This window comes from Leucoraja erinacea, chromosome 34, assembly GCF_028641065.1.
Source record: "Leucoraja erinacea ecotype New England chromosome 34, Leri_hhj_1, whole genome shotgun sequence".
Taxonomy (NCBI): Eukaryota; Metazoa; Chordata; class Chondrichthyes; order Rajiformes; family Rajidae; genus Leucoraja; species Leucoraja erinaceus.
In genome coordinates this window covers 190,088-205,591 of record NC_073410.1, presented here as the reverse complement: position 1 = coordinate 205,591, position 15,504 = coordinate 190,088, and the positions used below count along the sequence as shown (strand labels likewise).

Genomic DNA, 15,504 nt, shown 5'->3' with positions numbered 1-15,504 from the left:
AGTTCTATAAATGATTTATAACTCCAAGGCTAAAAGCAAAAGTACACTTATCTATAATAAATATTTATCAGTAAAAAAAAGACACAAAGTGCAGGACTAACTCAGCGGGCCGGGCAGCATATCTGGAAGACATAGATAGGCGAGGTTCCAATGTTGGGACTCAAAACGTTATTGATCCATATTCTCCAGATATGCTTTCTGACCGGCTGAGTTACTCCAAGTATCTTTTATTTGTAAACCAGCATCTGCAGTTTCTTCAAATATTTATGTTTTCATCCAGCAACTCTTGAAAACATAAGATTCCAAACATGTTTTATCTGACCAGGATTGTGCTTCCAAGCAATTACTTTACATCGGAGGGAAACCAAGCCAGATATTTCCCTTTATTGTAGAAACAAAGAACTGCACATGCTGGTTTATACCAAAGACCAAAATAATTAACCTTTATTGCCTCAGCTCAAAGCAAGCATTTCTTCCACAATAAAATAATTATCTCAATAAAAATGTATTCCTGATGTACAAGTAAAATGTAGAGTATATTACAAAGGATTTATGGTCATTTGAAATGGTATCTCTTAATAATAATTATTAATATCATTTCTAAATAATAGTACAGAATCAAGGAAAAACTATGTACACCTTGCATGAGAGCGACCTTCCAATTCCTCCACTGCAGAAACTGGGCAAAAAATTAAATCAGTACAACACAGGAACAGACTGTCCAGCCCACAAAGTCCTTGCTGAACATGATGCCAAGTTCAACTAATATCTTCTGTCTGCACGTGATCCACATCCCATCATTCCCTGCATATCCATGCACTTATTTATAAGCCAGTTGAATTACATTATCATGCCTCTTCCATGGCAGCACATTCCAGGCACACACCACTGTGTAAAAGAAATCCACATATCTCCTTTAAACCTAGCCCCTCTCAACTTTGAAAAGTGAAAGGCTTGGATAGAGTGGATGTGGAGAGGATGTTTCCACTAGTGGGAGAGTCTAGGACTAGAGGTCGTAGCCTCAGAATGAATGGATGTTCCTTTAGGAAGGAGATGAGGAGCAATTTCTTTCATCAGAGAGTGGTGAATCCGTGGAATTATTTGCCACAGAAGGCTGTGCAGGCTAAGAATAGATATTTTTAAGGTAGAGATAGATTGTTGATTAGTGTGGATGCCAGGGGTTATGGGGAGAAGGCAGGGAGAGATACAACATTGAATGGCGGAGTAATTGATAGGCCGAATGGCCTAATTCTGCTCCAGCCCCTATTGACCTTAAAGCTATGCATGGCCAAATTGAAAGCTATACTCTTAGTTCTTTCAAAAACAATGTTATTCCTAGATCTCTTCATAATATCTCCCTGTGGTCTTCTAGTATATGAATCTCTCGGCATTAGTCCGCTTGGAAATTCTTACGTGTAATTACATCGAGGAGCATGATCATTATGGCGCGATATTGTCGAAACATTTAATCAATACATCATATCCTACTAACACAGAACTAGCTAATACAGAACTTTAAACCATACCACATATGTAATTCTATACAAAAGGACAACGATTCATTCCTTATTTGTTAGGTGGTCATTTAGCATTCCATTATCCAACACAAACCCATGGTATTAATCTTGGAATACTCTACAATATTTGAAGACAAAATTCCAAACCTGTAAATCCAGTGCATTGTGGTCATTCAGGCATCTGCAGAAACCACTACCCATATCCCTAATGAGTAACAACAACGCCCAGATCTCCCAGCTGGCCCCGAGGCATCATTGTACCACTTTTACATCCAGGAATTTATTTTCAGACTCTGTTAGTTACTTATTCAGCTGAAGTGAACTTACAGTTCCTTATGTTTCTCATCAGCCAGAATCTGGTCATTTGTCTTCAGTCCATACCTATAAACCAAAACAAAAATATCAGTTAATCCGTCCCAAATCCAAATGTGTAGGAAGGAACTGCAGATGCTGGCTTACACCAAAGATAGATACAAAATGCTGGGGTAACTCAACGGGGCAGGTAGTATCTCTGGAGAGAAGGAATGGGTGACATTTGCTTTAAGGTGAGGGGGTCAAGTTTTAAAAGGAGATCTGTGGGGCAAGTTTGGTTTCTTTTTTACACACACTGCAGAGGTGCATTTGGGGTTTGGCTGCCCACAATGGCTTTACCATACACTTCATAAGGTGCACCAATGTAGAGCAGAATTGACAAACTGGCTACAATGTGGGAAGCGGAGCACTCATTTTAAGAGGGGATTGCAGATGGAGGGTACAAGGGCCAACAGGTGAATGACTCTGTGCCAATCCCCACGACTTTAACCAATTAACCTTGCTCTTTTGCCTGGCATAGAAGTGCTGCAGTTCATCTGCTTGAGGAACAACCAAGATTAATATGTCGTATTAAAGTTGCACTCATGATCAGCAAACAGCTCTCTTAGTTTGAAACTCTTAGTGGATACTAGCTCCATCCACGAATATATATCGCAAAGACCTACAGCTTCATGCCACTCTGCTTAGAAAATTCATCCAATTTCCTTCAAAATATCTGCAGAAGAACTGCAATGTCTCCAAATACACGAGACATTCTTTGGTGCTCTAAAAATAACATATTGTTGATAGATCCAAGAGGCAGCACCCTACTCAGTTAAGTAGAGCTTAACAGTCTTTTGCACTTTAAAAAAAATACTTCATTGCAGTCCCTGCCTTAATCATTGCCTCTCGCTAACATTGGCTCTATCAATGTACAAGTGCAAGGTGGTGTATGGTCAGCAGCCTATTGTGTGGACATTCCATCCTGACAGCAATTAGCAAATTTCTGCGTTAAACTGCAAAGGTTGTTGTCAATCCTGCCCAGTAAAATTAACAATTGCTGACTGTCTAGGCATTTCTAGTAGAGCAAAACCAAGGCCAATATGTTATAAACCTAAACAGAAATTTAAATTACAAATTATTCCAAAAGCAACTTCAAAGTACTGAAAAAAACAATAATAAATAATAAATGTATAAAGTAAAGCAGCATTCACAGTGGTTGTGCAAGACTTTCTGTGTTGAATGTGCTCATTCACCAGGAATCATCAAAAACAACGGAAAGACCAAAAACTGAACGCTTCAGCAATTATTAACTGCTGAAGGACAAATTGTACGTCAGCAATAGTGCTTTGCTAAGCTGGGTTAAGGCAGGAACAACAATCACAGGCTTTTCTGAGGTAGCTTTTATTATGGTGAACAGCGACAACTATAATTTTTCAATATATTAGGCACACACTTTCATTTAATTTTGTAACCTTCGAATTTCTGGCTTGTAGCAATATACTGAAATTTTCTAATAAACAAGGAAATAAAAGCCAAAAAACAAAATATCACTAACTGGCATAAAATTAAAAGGAATAGTTTTACTGAAGTACATTTGCAGAAAATTATTAACTGTTTAAATTGAGACATTTTCTATGCCAGTCTGAAGAAAAGTCCCAGGAGATGCTGCCTGACACAGAGTTACTTCAGCACTTCATGCCCTTTTATGTAAACCAGTATCTGCAGTTCCTTGTGTCTACATAATTAATCAATTAATGCCAAGACTAGATCGAATCTATTTTCCACATGCCTGCTATCACCCTCACTCCTCCCAGTCAAGGAAAGAGTTGGGTGAAGATAGTGACAAAGGCTAGAGATGAAATTGAGACAAAAATGTTAGATACAGATGGAAGGGGAGGAATGAAATGTAAAGCTGGGGGGAGGGTATGGGAGGGACAGGAGGAAAGGGGATAAAATGGAAATTGGGGACTAGGTGCCGAATCAACTAACTCTGCTCCCATCACTTAAGTGCCCGCTTGAGATCTTTCTTGCTTTCCCGATCTCATCTTTCTAAATGTTACATAGGATGCCTTTTTCTATTTTGACCAAGTTTACAACCACCTTGGATATCCATGGTCATACAGGACGAGAATACCCAAGGTCACCAAAGGTGCGCATTCTATAAGTGAGTTTGGTATTCCGACTGCGCATGTCAAGGTCATAGGTCATTCGCAATAAACATGCTCGGCAGCTCAGCTACTGCGTGTATACAGATCTGCGTTTCATCCGCAGTCAGGATCGAACCCGGGTCTCCAGCACTGCAAGCGCTGTTGAATTGCTACTGGACTAAACCCGTCCCCTCCCCAGTGTCCCATCCCTGTCCCATGCTTACAACCCAGCACATACCGTCCGTCCAGGGCTATCCGTTAACCCAGCGGGACAGGCAGAGTTGAGCTGAACTTAGCGCTTCTTCTCCACGCTGGCTGTAACACAAGGTGCGAGAAGTCCTGGGTGGGTGACACAGTGGCGTAGCGGTAGAGCTACTGCCTTACAGCTCCGGAGAACCGGATTCAATCCTGACTAAGCGTGCGTGTCTGTATGGAGTTTGTATGTTCTCCCTGTGACGTGCGTGGGATTTCTCCAAGATCTTTTTTGTTATGTTAACCCAATAATTTCTCCGTGGTTTCCTCCCACACTCCAAAGAGGTTTGTAGGTTCATTGGTTTGGTATAAATGTTTGAAAAAATTGTCCCTAGTATGTGTAGATTAGTGTTAATGTGCGGGGATTGCTGGTCCATATGGACTTGGTGGGCCGAAGGGCCTGTTTCTGCACTGCATCTCTAAACTAAACAAGGTGTTCTAATATCAACTCCATATTCATCAGCATCAAGTTCATACTTCTACGTGACACAATTTTGATAAAACAAAAGGCTTGTGGTTTAACGTATTGTAAAAACTTACTTGTCCAGAAAGTCCTTGTCAACCACTGCACATATGTCAAGAAGGGGGTTTCCCATCCCAAAAAGGATATTTTGTCTGAAAAGAAAGCATAAAACCATTAGTTCACAGAAACATAGAAAATAGGTGCAGGAGGAGGCCATTTGGCGCTTTGAGCCAGCACCGCCATTCATTGTGATCATGGCTGATCGTCCCCTATCAATAACCCGTGCCTGCCTTCTCCCCATATCCCTTGACTCCAGTAGCCCCTAGAGCTTTATCTAACTCTCTCTTAAATCCATCCAGTGACTTGGCCTCCACTGTCCTCTGTGGCAGGGAATTCCATAAATTCACAACTCTCTGGGTGAAAAGGTTTTTTCTCACCTCAGTCTTAAATGACCTCCCCTTTATTTTAAAACTGTGGCCCCTGGTTCTGGACTCGCCCAACATTGGAAACATTTTTCCTGCATCTAACTTGTCCAGTCCTTTTATAATTTTATAAGTTTCCATAAGATATCCCCTCATCCTTCTAAACTCCAGTGAATACAAACCTAGTCTTTTCAATCTTTCCTCATGACAGTCCCGCCATCCCAGGGATCAATCTCGTGAACCTACGCTGCACTGCCTCAATCACAAGGATGTCCTTCCTCAAATTAGGAGACCAACTAGGTTGGTCCTACATTTCAGATTGGAAGGATCATCGTGCATTTGAGTTCATATTTTAATTTTATGTCAAATTATAAAAATGTTTACTTCAAAAGCATTTTGTTAGCTATGTGGAACTAATTGACTACACAGCACCTGGCTCCACGTATCATCCACATTCACCAAGTGAAAATAGCATAGCACAGTGCATTGTTCTTAGCATTTTAGGCAGGGCAGCAATTGCTGGGAGTGGTCTCTGTTCACAATATTTGTTCAGCAATTACAAAATGGAGTTTGTGTTCTCTGGTGTAATACGTCACATCATTAATGTGAAATTTACATAACCTGACTGCATCCTTCACTTCAACTCCCCCTCCCATTCCCAATCCGACCTCTCTGTCCTGGGCCAGAGTGAGCAACACCGGAAATTGGAGGAACAGCACTTCATATTCCGCCTGGGTTGCTTGCGTCCAGTTGGCATGAACATGGAATTCTCCCAATTTTGCTAGCCCTTGCTGTCTCCTCCCCTTCCTTAACCCTCGAGCTGTCTCCTCCCATCCTCCCGCCCTCGGGCTCCTCCTCCTCCTGCTCCCTTTTTCCTTCCCTTCCCCCCCCCCCCCCACCCACCATCAGTCTGAAGAAGGGTTTCGGTCCGAAACGTCACATATTTCTTTCGCTCCATAGATGCTGCTGCACCCGCTGAGTTTCTCCAGCATTTTTATGTACCTTGCATCCTATCTATGGTGTGTAGATGAAAACAACGGCATTCCCAAATTACTCCATCCATGCACCTCTTTTGCAAAGTACCAGGGACTAGCTCCTACAAGTTATATTTTTAAATGCAATTTCAGTATATTAAAATGTTTTGAAATTATTGTAAATATTAATAAATCTGCAACCATTATCACATCTTTTAACCAGATTGGTTGGTAAGAATCCATTTCACTTGGCTCATAAGTATAAATACTACAAAGAGTAACTTGAATGCACACAAAATGTAACACAAATAAAACTTGACATATGCAGGCCCCAGGAATAAAAACAACTTTCAGCTTAAATACCCACTCAAACAGAGATTGTTTTATGGGCTGTACGGTTCTTGAGAATTGTCTTGATTCTTTACAACATCCTTGCAAAGACCTTTCGCCGATTATTAATGCAACCTTGAGTACCAAAGAAAACTAAAGAAAATAATCTTTGTTTTTCTTTTAAGATAGTTAAAATCCCAACAACAGCCTCCAGTGAATCCTAAACCACAAGTAAGCTGTTATAGTTTGCATATTGCTAAGAAAATACTGGTGGGAGTTAGTGGCATGGACACATGATGGAAAGAATTAATTTGGCAAGCAAATTGAAACATTTTACCTCAAAATTTGTTCCAAATCCCAGCAATGATGGATGGATTGCACAACCCCAATCCAAAAACAAACCAAAAGTTCCATCATGAGATATGTGTCACAATTTAGTTAACCAACTCATTTCTCAACCATGGAGCTTCTCAAAAACAGTAACACTATCAGAACAACGTACAAATTATTCAAAACCATTTAAAAATAATATTTAGAAAGAGCTTCCATAGATGCTGCTTTTATTGCCTTAGCATGCCTGCTAGTATCGTCTTTGGCAAAACCTACAATTGACTTAAACACACATATGTAAACTGGTGTTGCAGTGTTCATCATCAAGAAAGCATTTTCAATAATTCTGTTGTCTGGAGAATGAATAAATTTACTGGCCAAGTATATTCATATACAAGGAATTTGCCTTGGTGCTCCATCCACAAGTGACAACATGTCATAGTGACAGTTAAGAATGACACATAAAACATTAATAATAAATCATTATCGATTAAACATGCGAATTAAATAAAATACCAGAGCAAAAGGAGGTTACAGGTTTTTGGTTATTGAGAAGAGCTGCTACTCGTGGAAACAAGCTGTTTTTATATCTGGCTGTGGCAGCTTTAACAGTGGCCTCCCAGAGGGAAGAGTTTGTGGCCAGGGTGAGAGGGCCAGAGATTATCTTACCCGCACGCTTCTTGGCCCTTGCAGTGCACAGTTCGTCAATGGAGGGAAGGTTGCAGCCAATAACCTTCTCAGCTGATCGAACGATTCGCTGCAGCCTCCGGATGTCGTGCTAGGTGGCCGAGCCAAATCAAACCATGCTGGAGATGGGGAGGACAGACTCTATGATGGACGTATAGAATTGTACCATCATTGCCTGTGGCAGATTGTGTTTCCTCAGCTGCTGCAGCAAGTACATCTCTGTTGTGCCTTTTTGACTGTGGAGTCGATGGTGACCCCCCATTTAAGGTCCTTGGAGATTCAGTATTTACATTAATGTCATTTTAACTGAGTACTTACATACACAGGGGTGAGGAAGAGCTCTCCTAAAGTCTACAATCAATTCCACTGTCTTAAGAGCATTGAGCTCCAGGTTGTTGCACAAAGTCTTTCTAACTCGGAGATCTATGGAATTACAGTGATGAAAAAGTTAAACTTTTTCCGCAGTTTACTTAATTTAGTTCAGTAATGCATATCTGATGAAAACTTTTTGAAACAATGAAGGGCACATTAATTAGAGGTATATTTTGTTCATGAACCACCTCAGTTCTGGGATTGGAGACACAGGAAACTGCAGATGCTGAAGTCTTGAGCAAAAACAAAGTGCTGGAGGAACTCAGTGAATCTGGCAAAATCTGTGGAGAAATGGGCAGATGGTGCTTTAGGTCAGGACTCCTTCAGACAGATGGATAGGGACGGGAGAAAGCTGGAAAGGAGTGGTGCAGGTAGAGCAAAGCCTGACAAGTTATACGTTGACCCGCTGATGTCCTCCATCACTTTTTGCTCAGGATTCCAGCATTTTCAGACTCTTGTATCTCCAATAGATATCGTTAAAGTATGCCCATTTTTAAGATACTCTCTTCTCTCCAACAGGAGTTCTTCTACCATTAACCCCCTAATGCCCTACCGATTCCTGCTGCTTTCCTACTCTTTTACCACGTTTTGACCCACACCTAAATGATTGGAATGAAAACTGTATTCCACGTTAGGTTTCTGCTGAGATAAAAAGAGGAATAATTGTCTCGACCCAATGTCCACTATCGCTTTCCCCACACAGATGGTGCCTGACACACTGAGTTCCACTACCAGCTCGCCCTTTACTTTAGATTCCAGCATCTGCCGTCTTGTGTTGTGTTCACTTTGATTGAAGCTTTTAGTCATTGTGCGCCATGATGTGATTTAGGATATTGGTGATTTAAACCCAATCACCCTATATTTTGATTTGATCAGGTTTAAATTCACTTAACAATATTCTAAATCATACCAAGACCCACTCGGCTAGCACCTCTACTTATGGACCTACATCAACTTGCCACGGTTTCATATGCCAGTTGCTTCCACAAATGTGACGTGGTGCTTGTTCAGCACTTGGCAGCTGTCCAATATGCCAACTGAAATCAGGAGCGGTCTGTGTCAGGATCGCAAACCATGCCTCTGCCCTATTAGTCTGCTCTACAAAGCTCCTTGGTGTAATCCTTGAGTGTACTGTTGTAAAAAATTACAATGAATTTGCAATCCCCCAACTTTCTCTGGAGTGGGACCATCAGCTCCTTATAAAAGAGTAGATATGAATGAGAACATAACATGCAGCCACAGCTCTCTCAATCATTACCTCTGAAATGGTCAAGGAACGGCCATTTAAAACTGAAGTGCGTATTTCTTTTCAGAGCATGGAAAATCTCTGGATTCTGTGCCATGGAGAATTGTAAAGGCTACATCACCAGTGTAGGTAGATAAACCAGACGTAGGTAGACCAGAGGACATGGGTTTAAGGTGAAGGGGAAAAGATTTAATAGGAATCTGAGGGGTAACTTTTTCCACACAAAGGGTGGTGAGTGTATGGAACAAGCTGCCAGAGGAGGTAGGGACTATTCCAACATTTAAGTAACAGTTAGACAGGTACATGGATATGACAGGTTTGGAGGGACATAGACCAAATGCGGGCAGGTGGAACTATAGCTGGGACATGTGGACAAGTTGGGCCGAAGGGCCTGCTTCCCCGCTATATCACTATGACTATAAATTGGTGAAAGAATGAGGAAATTAGAGTTCTGAAGAATTGGTACAGAAGAGACCAGACTTGCGCAGTTCAGCCGTGATTACATTGGGCAAGCCTGATTGATGGCAGTTTGCACTACGATTTTGCAGCAGTTGAGGCCAATGCGGGAGCACGGTTGGGGCAGGAGATGCCTGTGGACCGACCTGTGGGTAGTTTGTGAGCTGATGTGCTATTTCCGTCGCTTTAGACTACCAAAACAAATTCCAGCTCCAAAAACATGGAAATTACAACTTTATGAAATCAAAGCTTATTTTGTTTTTCTCCGATTTAAAATTGTACAAGATGTAATGTGATAGTGGACAACAATCACCACCTAGATCTCATTCAACCACAAAAGTAGAATTTTAAATTCCAAAATCAACACAAAATCAAACGTGCGCCTGGTATGAGTTGGGGAAGTAAACAAGCAATTGGAAAGTAATTTAATTTCTCCAGGCTCACCACATTTCCAAAAACATACACTATGCGATTCTTTCACCAGATCCTTTAGCGAGACTCGTCAAAGCTTGGGTGATCTTAACTAAACATGAGAGAATATTCGGGACTCACGAGGGATGAGGAATGATTCACCGGCTAGAGAAACTTGCAGGAAACACACTGTAAATCAAGGGAAAGGTGCATTCTTCTCAGCATGGAGGTCGCTTAAAGTTATGAATCTGAAGAGCGCGCAATGAATACACAGTCCTCTTTTTTTTTAATGTGTGGGTGGCACATGTAAAATCAGTACTGACTTCCATCGTGAACTGTTACTGTCAGTGCGAAAAAGGAACATTTCAACATGTATTTTAAGACCTATATCGTGAAAATACGTAACACGAAACTGCACACAGAAGGTAAAAATATGCCACAAAAATATTATCCCCTTGTCACCCACGCTCTCACTCACGAACCGCTTTTACAGCGTCTGACAGTGGATTGCAATGATAAGGCAAAAAGGCCATAAAAATACAACAAAATAAATGCTACGAGTAAATTACATATCGAGTCTGCCGCAACCTAGCACTTACCTCAGACAGGTCATCCTAGCCGGGATTAGTGTATGCGGCTGGTTGAATGGACAAATAGGACAGAGCACTCACTGCCCGCCCAGGATCCACGCTTGTGTCTCCCAAACTGGTATCAATGTAACCTGGAAGCGGAACCCCCGCCCTCCCCGCTGCCCATTCATCCGCAGCTTCCATTCACAACATGGCTGTAAGCGCTGGGCGCCGCGACTGACGGCTCCACCGCCAATCACTGCGCTCACTCATACTTCAGCCCTCGCCTCAGCGCTTTTGCTGTGTTCGCAGTTTTATTTTTTTTAAACAAGCCACTGTAAGCATGATTGAATTAAGTCTGAAGAAGGGTTTCGACCAGAAATGTTGCCTATTTCCTTAGCTCTATAGATGCTGCCTCACCCACTGAGTTTCTCCAGCATTTTTGTCTACCTTCGATTTTCCAGCAACTGCAGTTCCTTCTTAAACATTGTTTTGACTGATTTAAAAATATCACGTTTAGCTATACCAGAGTACGCAACCGTGCACCTTCTCGGATGACTGACTGGATGATAAATCTTTCATAACTTTCACGGAAGTAGGCTCGGATACCTCCGATAATAATATGGAAAACCACAAGCACACATGAAACGCAGATCAGCACTCCGCAGAATTGATACAATAAAGGTTCGTTTTCTCAAGAACATTCCATATGGCGACAGTAATTTTTACAATCACGTGTATTTATCCACTGATGCCAAATTCCTCCTCGCCTTCCCCAAACCAATTTTCAAGGTGCGTAGAGAATTGGTGTGAAAACTAGAGGCGTTTAACTGAAGCATGTTTCTTGTTTAATTATGTTTTCGTTTTTAGGTTACCTGAAGGAATCGTGTTACTGATTGCAGACTAATAGATAACACGTTTCACTTCGCATTGATACAAAGGAGAGTTTAAGTTCTTATTAAAACATGCAAGGCAGTAAATTAGGAAATTGTCAAATGGCAAATTATGACCAATGAGGCCGCATTTCTCTCACAGTATTTTCAAATCATATTGCTACACTATTGATATTGTTATTTCTGAAATGATTGCAATATTTCATTTGAGAGGACACACATTCTAAATATTATCCAAGTTTGAGAAAACAATTAATATCATATATCACCATGGTAGACACAAAATGCTGGAGTAACTCAGCTGGCGAGGCAGCGTCTCTGGAGAGAAGGAATGGGCGACGTTTCGGGTCGAGACCTTTCTTCAGATATCACAATGTGCAAGTTACATTTATAAGATGCGTTTTCTGCTGTTCGGAACATTTGTAGATAGTGTGTTAAGAGAATGATGTGAAATATTTACTCCGGTGGACGGCAAAATGAGGCTGTAACACGTGGTAATATTCACTGGGTGACGGCTCTAGGAGTTTAGAAGGATGAGAGCGGAATCTCATTTAAACCCACCGAACAGTGAAAGGCTCAGATAGAGTGGATGTGGAGAGATATTTCCACTAGTTGGAGAATCTAGGGTCGGAGGGCGCAGCCTCCGAATAAATGGAACATACCTTTAGAAAGGAAACGAGGGGGAATTTCTCCAGCCAGAAGGTGGTGAACCTGTGGAATTCATTGCCACAGACGAGTCATTGGGAATTTTTAAAGGGAAGATTGACAAGTTTTTGATTAGTAAGGGTGTCAAAGGTTATGGGGAGAAGGGAGAGAATGGGGTTGAGAGAGAAAAATAGATCAGCCATGATTGAATGATAGATGATTCCTCTAGTGGGAGAATCTAGGACTACAGATCATAGCCTCAGAATTAAAGGACGTTCCTTTAGGACTTAATGAATGAATTAATACGTTTATTGGCCAAGTATATTCACATACAAGGAATTTGCCTTGGCGCTCCACCTGCAAGTGACAACATGACATACAGTGACAGTTAGGAATGACACATAACACATTAAACATTTTCTGTGTAACAGAGTATCGCACTAAGGGTGGTGGGTAGATAAAATAAACTGCCAGAGGATATAGTTGAGGCAGGAAGAATAACAACATTTAAAAGACATTTGGATAGATACATGGATAGAAAAGGTTTAGAGGGATATTAGCCAAATGGGGACATATGGCTCTAGCTTGTATGGGGCATCTTGCTCGGCATGGTCGTTGAGCTAAAGGGCCTGTTACGTGCCGTATAATTCGATATTTTGCTATTAAACTCTGATATTAAACTCTATTAAACTGCAAAAGACTATATTATTATTTGTTAAACTGCAAAAGACTATATTTATATTTACTGAACTGCAAAAGGCTATTATTAATTATTTGCACTATATTTGTTATTTATTGAACTTTTTTTTCCCCGTTATACACAATGTTTACATATTTACATATTCTGTTGTGCTGCAAAAAGTAAGAATTTCATTGTCGTGACAACAAAACACTCTTGACTCTTGCAATATTCAAATAGGCCACCTAGGCTGCAGGAGCAGAACTAACATTATATTTGCTTTGGAGAAGTATTGGCATTCAATGCAAAAAGTAAGCTCAGTTCCATATTATTTCAAAAATAGAATATGTTTACAAAAATTAATAATCGTATTCGGAAAAACAACCCGATCAAATATCTCAATAAATTATGCTATCATCTACAAGCATCTCAGCAATTATTTTACATGAAGCTGATAAGCCTTCAAATTAATTTTTTGCTAAAAGTATTCATTCCAGTGTTTAATTTTATTAATGCAATCAGTGTGGGGCACAATCTTTATCCAGTGTCCATGTTAAAAAGGCTTTGACTCCGTTGCGTAGCAGGGCTCTCACTTAACTTTTTTTCCCTATTGCCAGCTGGGCAACCTCGGCAGCTTTTTAGGTTGCCAAATGACAGTTTAGGAGGTCATTTAAGACTGCTTGCATGACGCATGCGATAATGTGCTTGGACGAAGTGCGTAGTTACCAGTCGGAATTATGGTCAATGAAGCATTCACATATTAATTCTGCTTCAAATAAAGTCACAAACTAAACATATTCACCAATCAAGACATGATTATATACCACAATGACATGCAGCAAAATTATAATACAGTATCTCAACTCTTTTTACACGTTGCAATTAATGCAATTTCTATTATCTCCACTTTCAAACAAAAATCTGGTTGGATTATTCAGCGTATGATCAACCTCGGTGAGATCAAGTACAGGCTTGGCGATCGCTTCGCACCACACCCCCACTCAGTTCGCAATAACCAACCTGATCTCCCGGTGGCTCAGCACTTCAACTCCCCCTCCCATTCCGAATCTGACCTTTCTGTCCTGGGCCTCCTCCATGGCCAGAGTGCGGCCCACCGCAAATTGGAGGAACAGCATCTCATATTTTGCTTGGGTAATTTACACCTCAGCGGTATGAACATTGGCTTCTCCAATTTCAGGTAGCCCTTGCTTTCTCTCTCCATCCCCTCCCATTCCCAGCCCTCCCACAGCCTACTGTCTCCGCCTCTTCCTTTATTTTTCCCGCCCCCCCCCACCCCCCCCGACATCAGTCTGAAGAAGGGTCTCGACCCGAAACATCGCCTATTCCTTCGCTCCATAGATACTGCCTCACCCGCTGATTTTCCTCAGCTTTGTCTACCAACGGGATCCCACCACTGGCCACATCTTCCCATCTCCTTCCCTGTCGGCTTTCTGCAGAGACCGCTCCCTCCTTCACTCCCTGGTCAATTCGTCCCTTCCCACTGGTGGACTTGCTGCCTCACACGCCAGAGATCTGAGTTTGATCTGTGCCATATACAAGTGCAATGGGTAATACAAAGGATAAATTACCCAAGTACTGGATATAGTGCCACAGCGCTAAAGTACTACAATTACAGAGAAGCTGCAGATAAAAAAATGTACACGGTCTGCAATGAGGTAGACGGTGAGATTGAGACTACACACTTAGCTTATGAGGACAGTAATCTGTTCACAAAGGAGATGAAGCTATTTGGTTTGTTGACAAATAGTTGAACTTGTACAGGTGTACGGTAGATGACTGCAGCATTGCAGCCTGGTTTGGCAACTCACCAACCAGAAACAAAGGAGACCACAGAGAGTGATACACATTGCCCGGGCCCATCACATGTACTGACCTCCCCACCTTTGAAAGGATCTAAAGCAGGGCTCTCGCTTAATATTTTTTCCCTGTTCCCACCTGGGCAACCTTGACAGCTTTTTAGGTTGCCAAATGACAGTTTAGGTGGTCGTTTAAGACGGTTTGCATGAAGCGTGTGATAATGTGCTTGGACGAAGTGCGTAGTTACCAGTTGAAATTATGCTCAATGAAGCATTCACATATTATGTTCAAGAAAGAACTGCAGATGCTGGAAAATCAAAGGTAGACAAAAGTGCTGGAGAAACTCAGCAGGTGCAGCAGCATCTATGGAGCGAAGGAAATAGGCAATGTTTCAGACAGAAACCCATCAGTCTGAAGAAGGGTTTCGGCCTGAAACGTTGCCCATTTCCTTTGCTCCAAAGATGCTGCCACATCTGCTGAGTTTCTCCAGCACTTTTGTCTACATTCACATATTATTTCTACTTCAAATAAAGTCACAAACTAAACATATTCACCAATCAAGACATTATATATACTGCAATGACATGCAGCAAAATTATAATACAATATCTCAACACTTTTTACACATTGCAATTGATGCAAATATGTTTTCTGTGAAGGACCGAAAATTACCATAACATGGCCATAGCATGGGTCGTTATTGCTATTGGCACAGAAACACTCTGGCTTCCCACATAATTTATCCATAACAAAATATACAGGTTGCAAGGAAATTTCTAAAGGCATTTTATGATAATAGCTGTCAAAACCGACTATACCCATCTGACAGGTTAAACATTACACTAACTGACAAGAGATGGCCAAAGGACATAACTGCAGCAAATGTTCTTTTGGTAATATGTTTAAAGGTGTCAAAACAAATAATAACATTTGGAATTAAAACACATTTGATTGCATTCCGTTATCAAACATAGTCAATGTTCGCTCTGAAGACCATGA

General features: G+C 41.2%; 1 protein-coding gene across 5 annotated transcripts in view; it reads right to left on the bottom strand.

The window, feature by feature from the left end:
* LOC129712854 (adenosine kinase-like) overlaps window positions 1-15,504 on the bottom strand; it is a 75,987-nt gene that overhangs the window by 46,272 nt on the left and 14,211 nt on the right. For 3 of the 5 annotated variants that reach the window (XM_055661582.1, XM_055661577.1, XM_055661578.1), the window contains exons 2-3: window positions 4,751-4,825; window positions 1,845-1,898 (exon numbers count right to left, since the gene is read on the bottom strand). In XM_055661582.1, coding sequence (XP_055517557.1) covers window positions 1,845-1,898; window positions 4,751-4,806 — 110 coding nt within the window. In that variant the 5' untranslated portion in view covers window positions 4,807-4,825. Of the gene's footprint in view, window positions 1-1,844; window positions 1,899-4,750; window positions 4,826-10,500; window positions 10,638-15,504 lie in introns of those variants that run through there. The other 2 variants (XM_055661580.1, XM_055661581.1) reach the window with 2 other exon arrangements.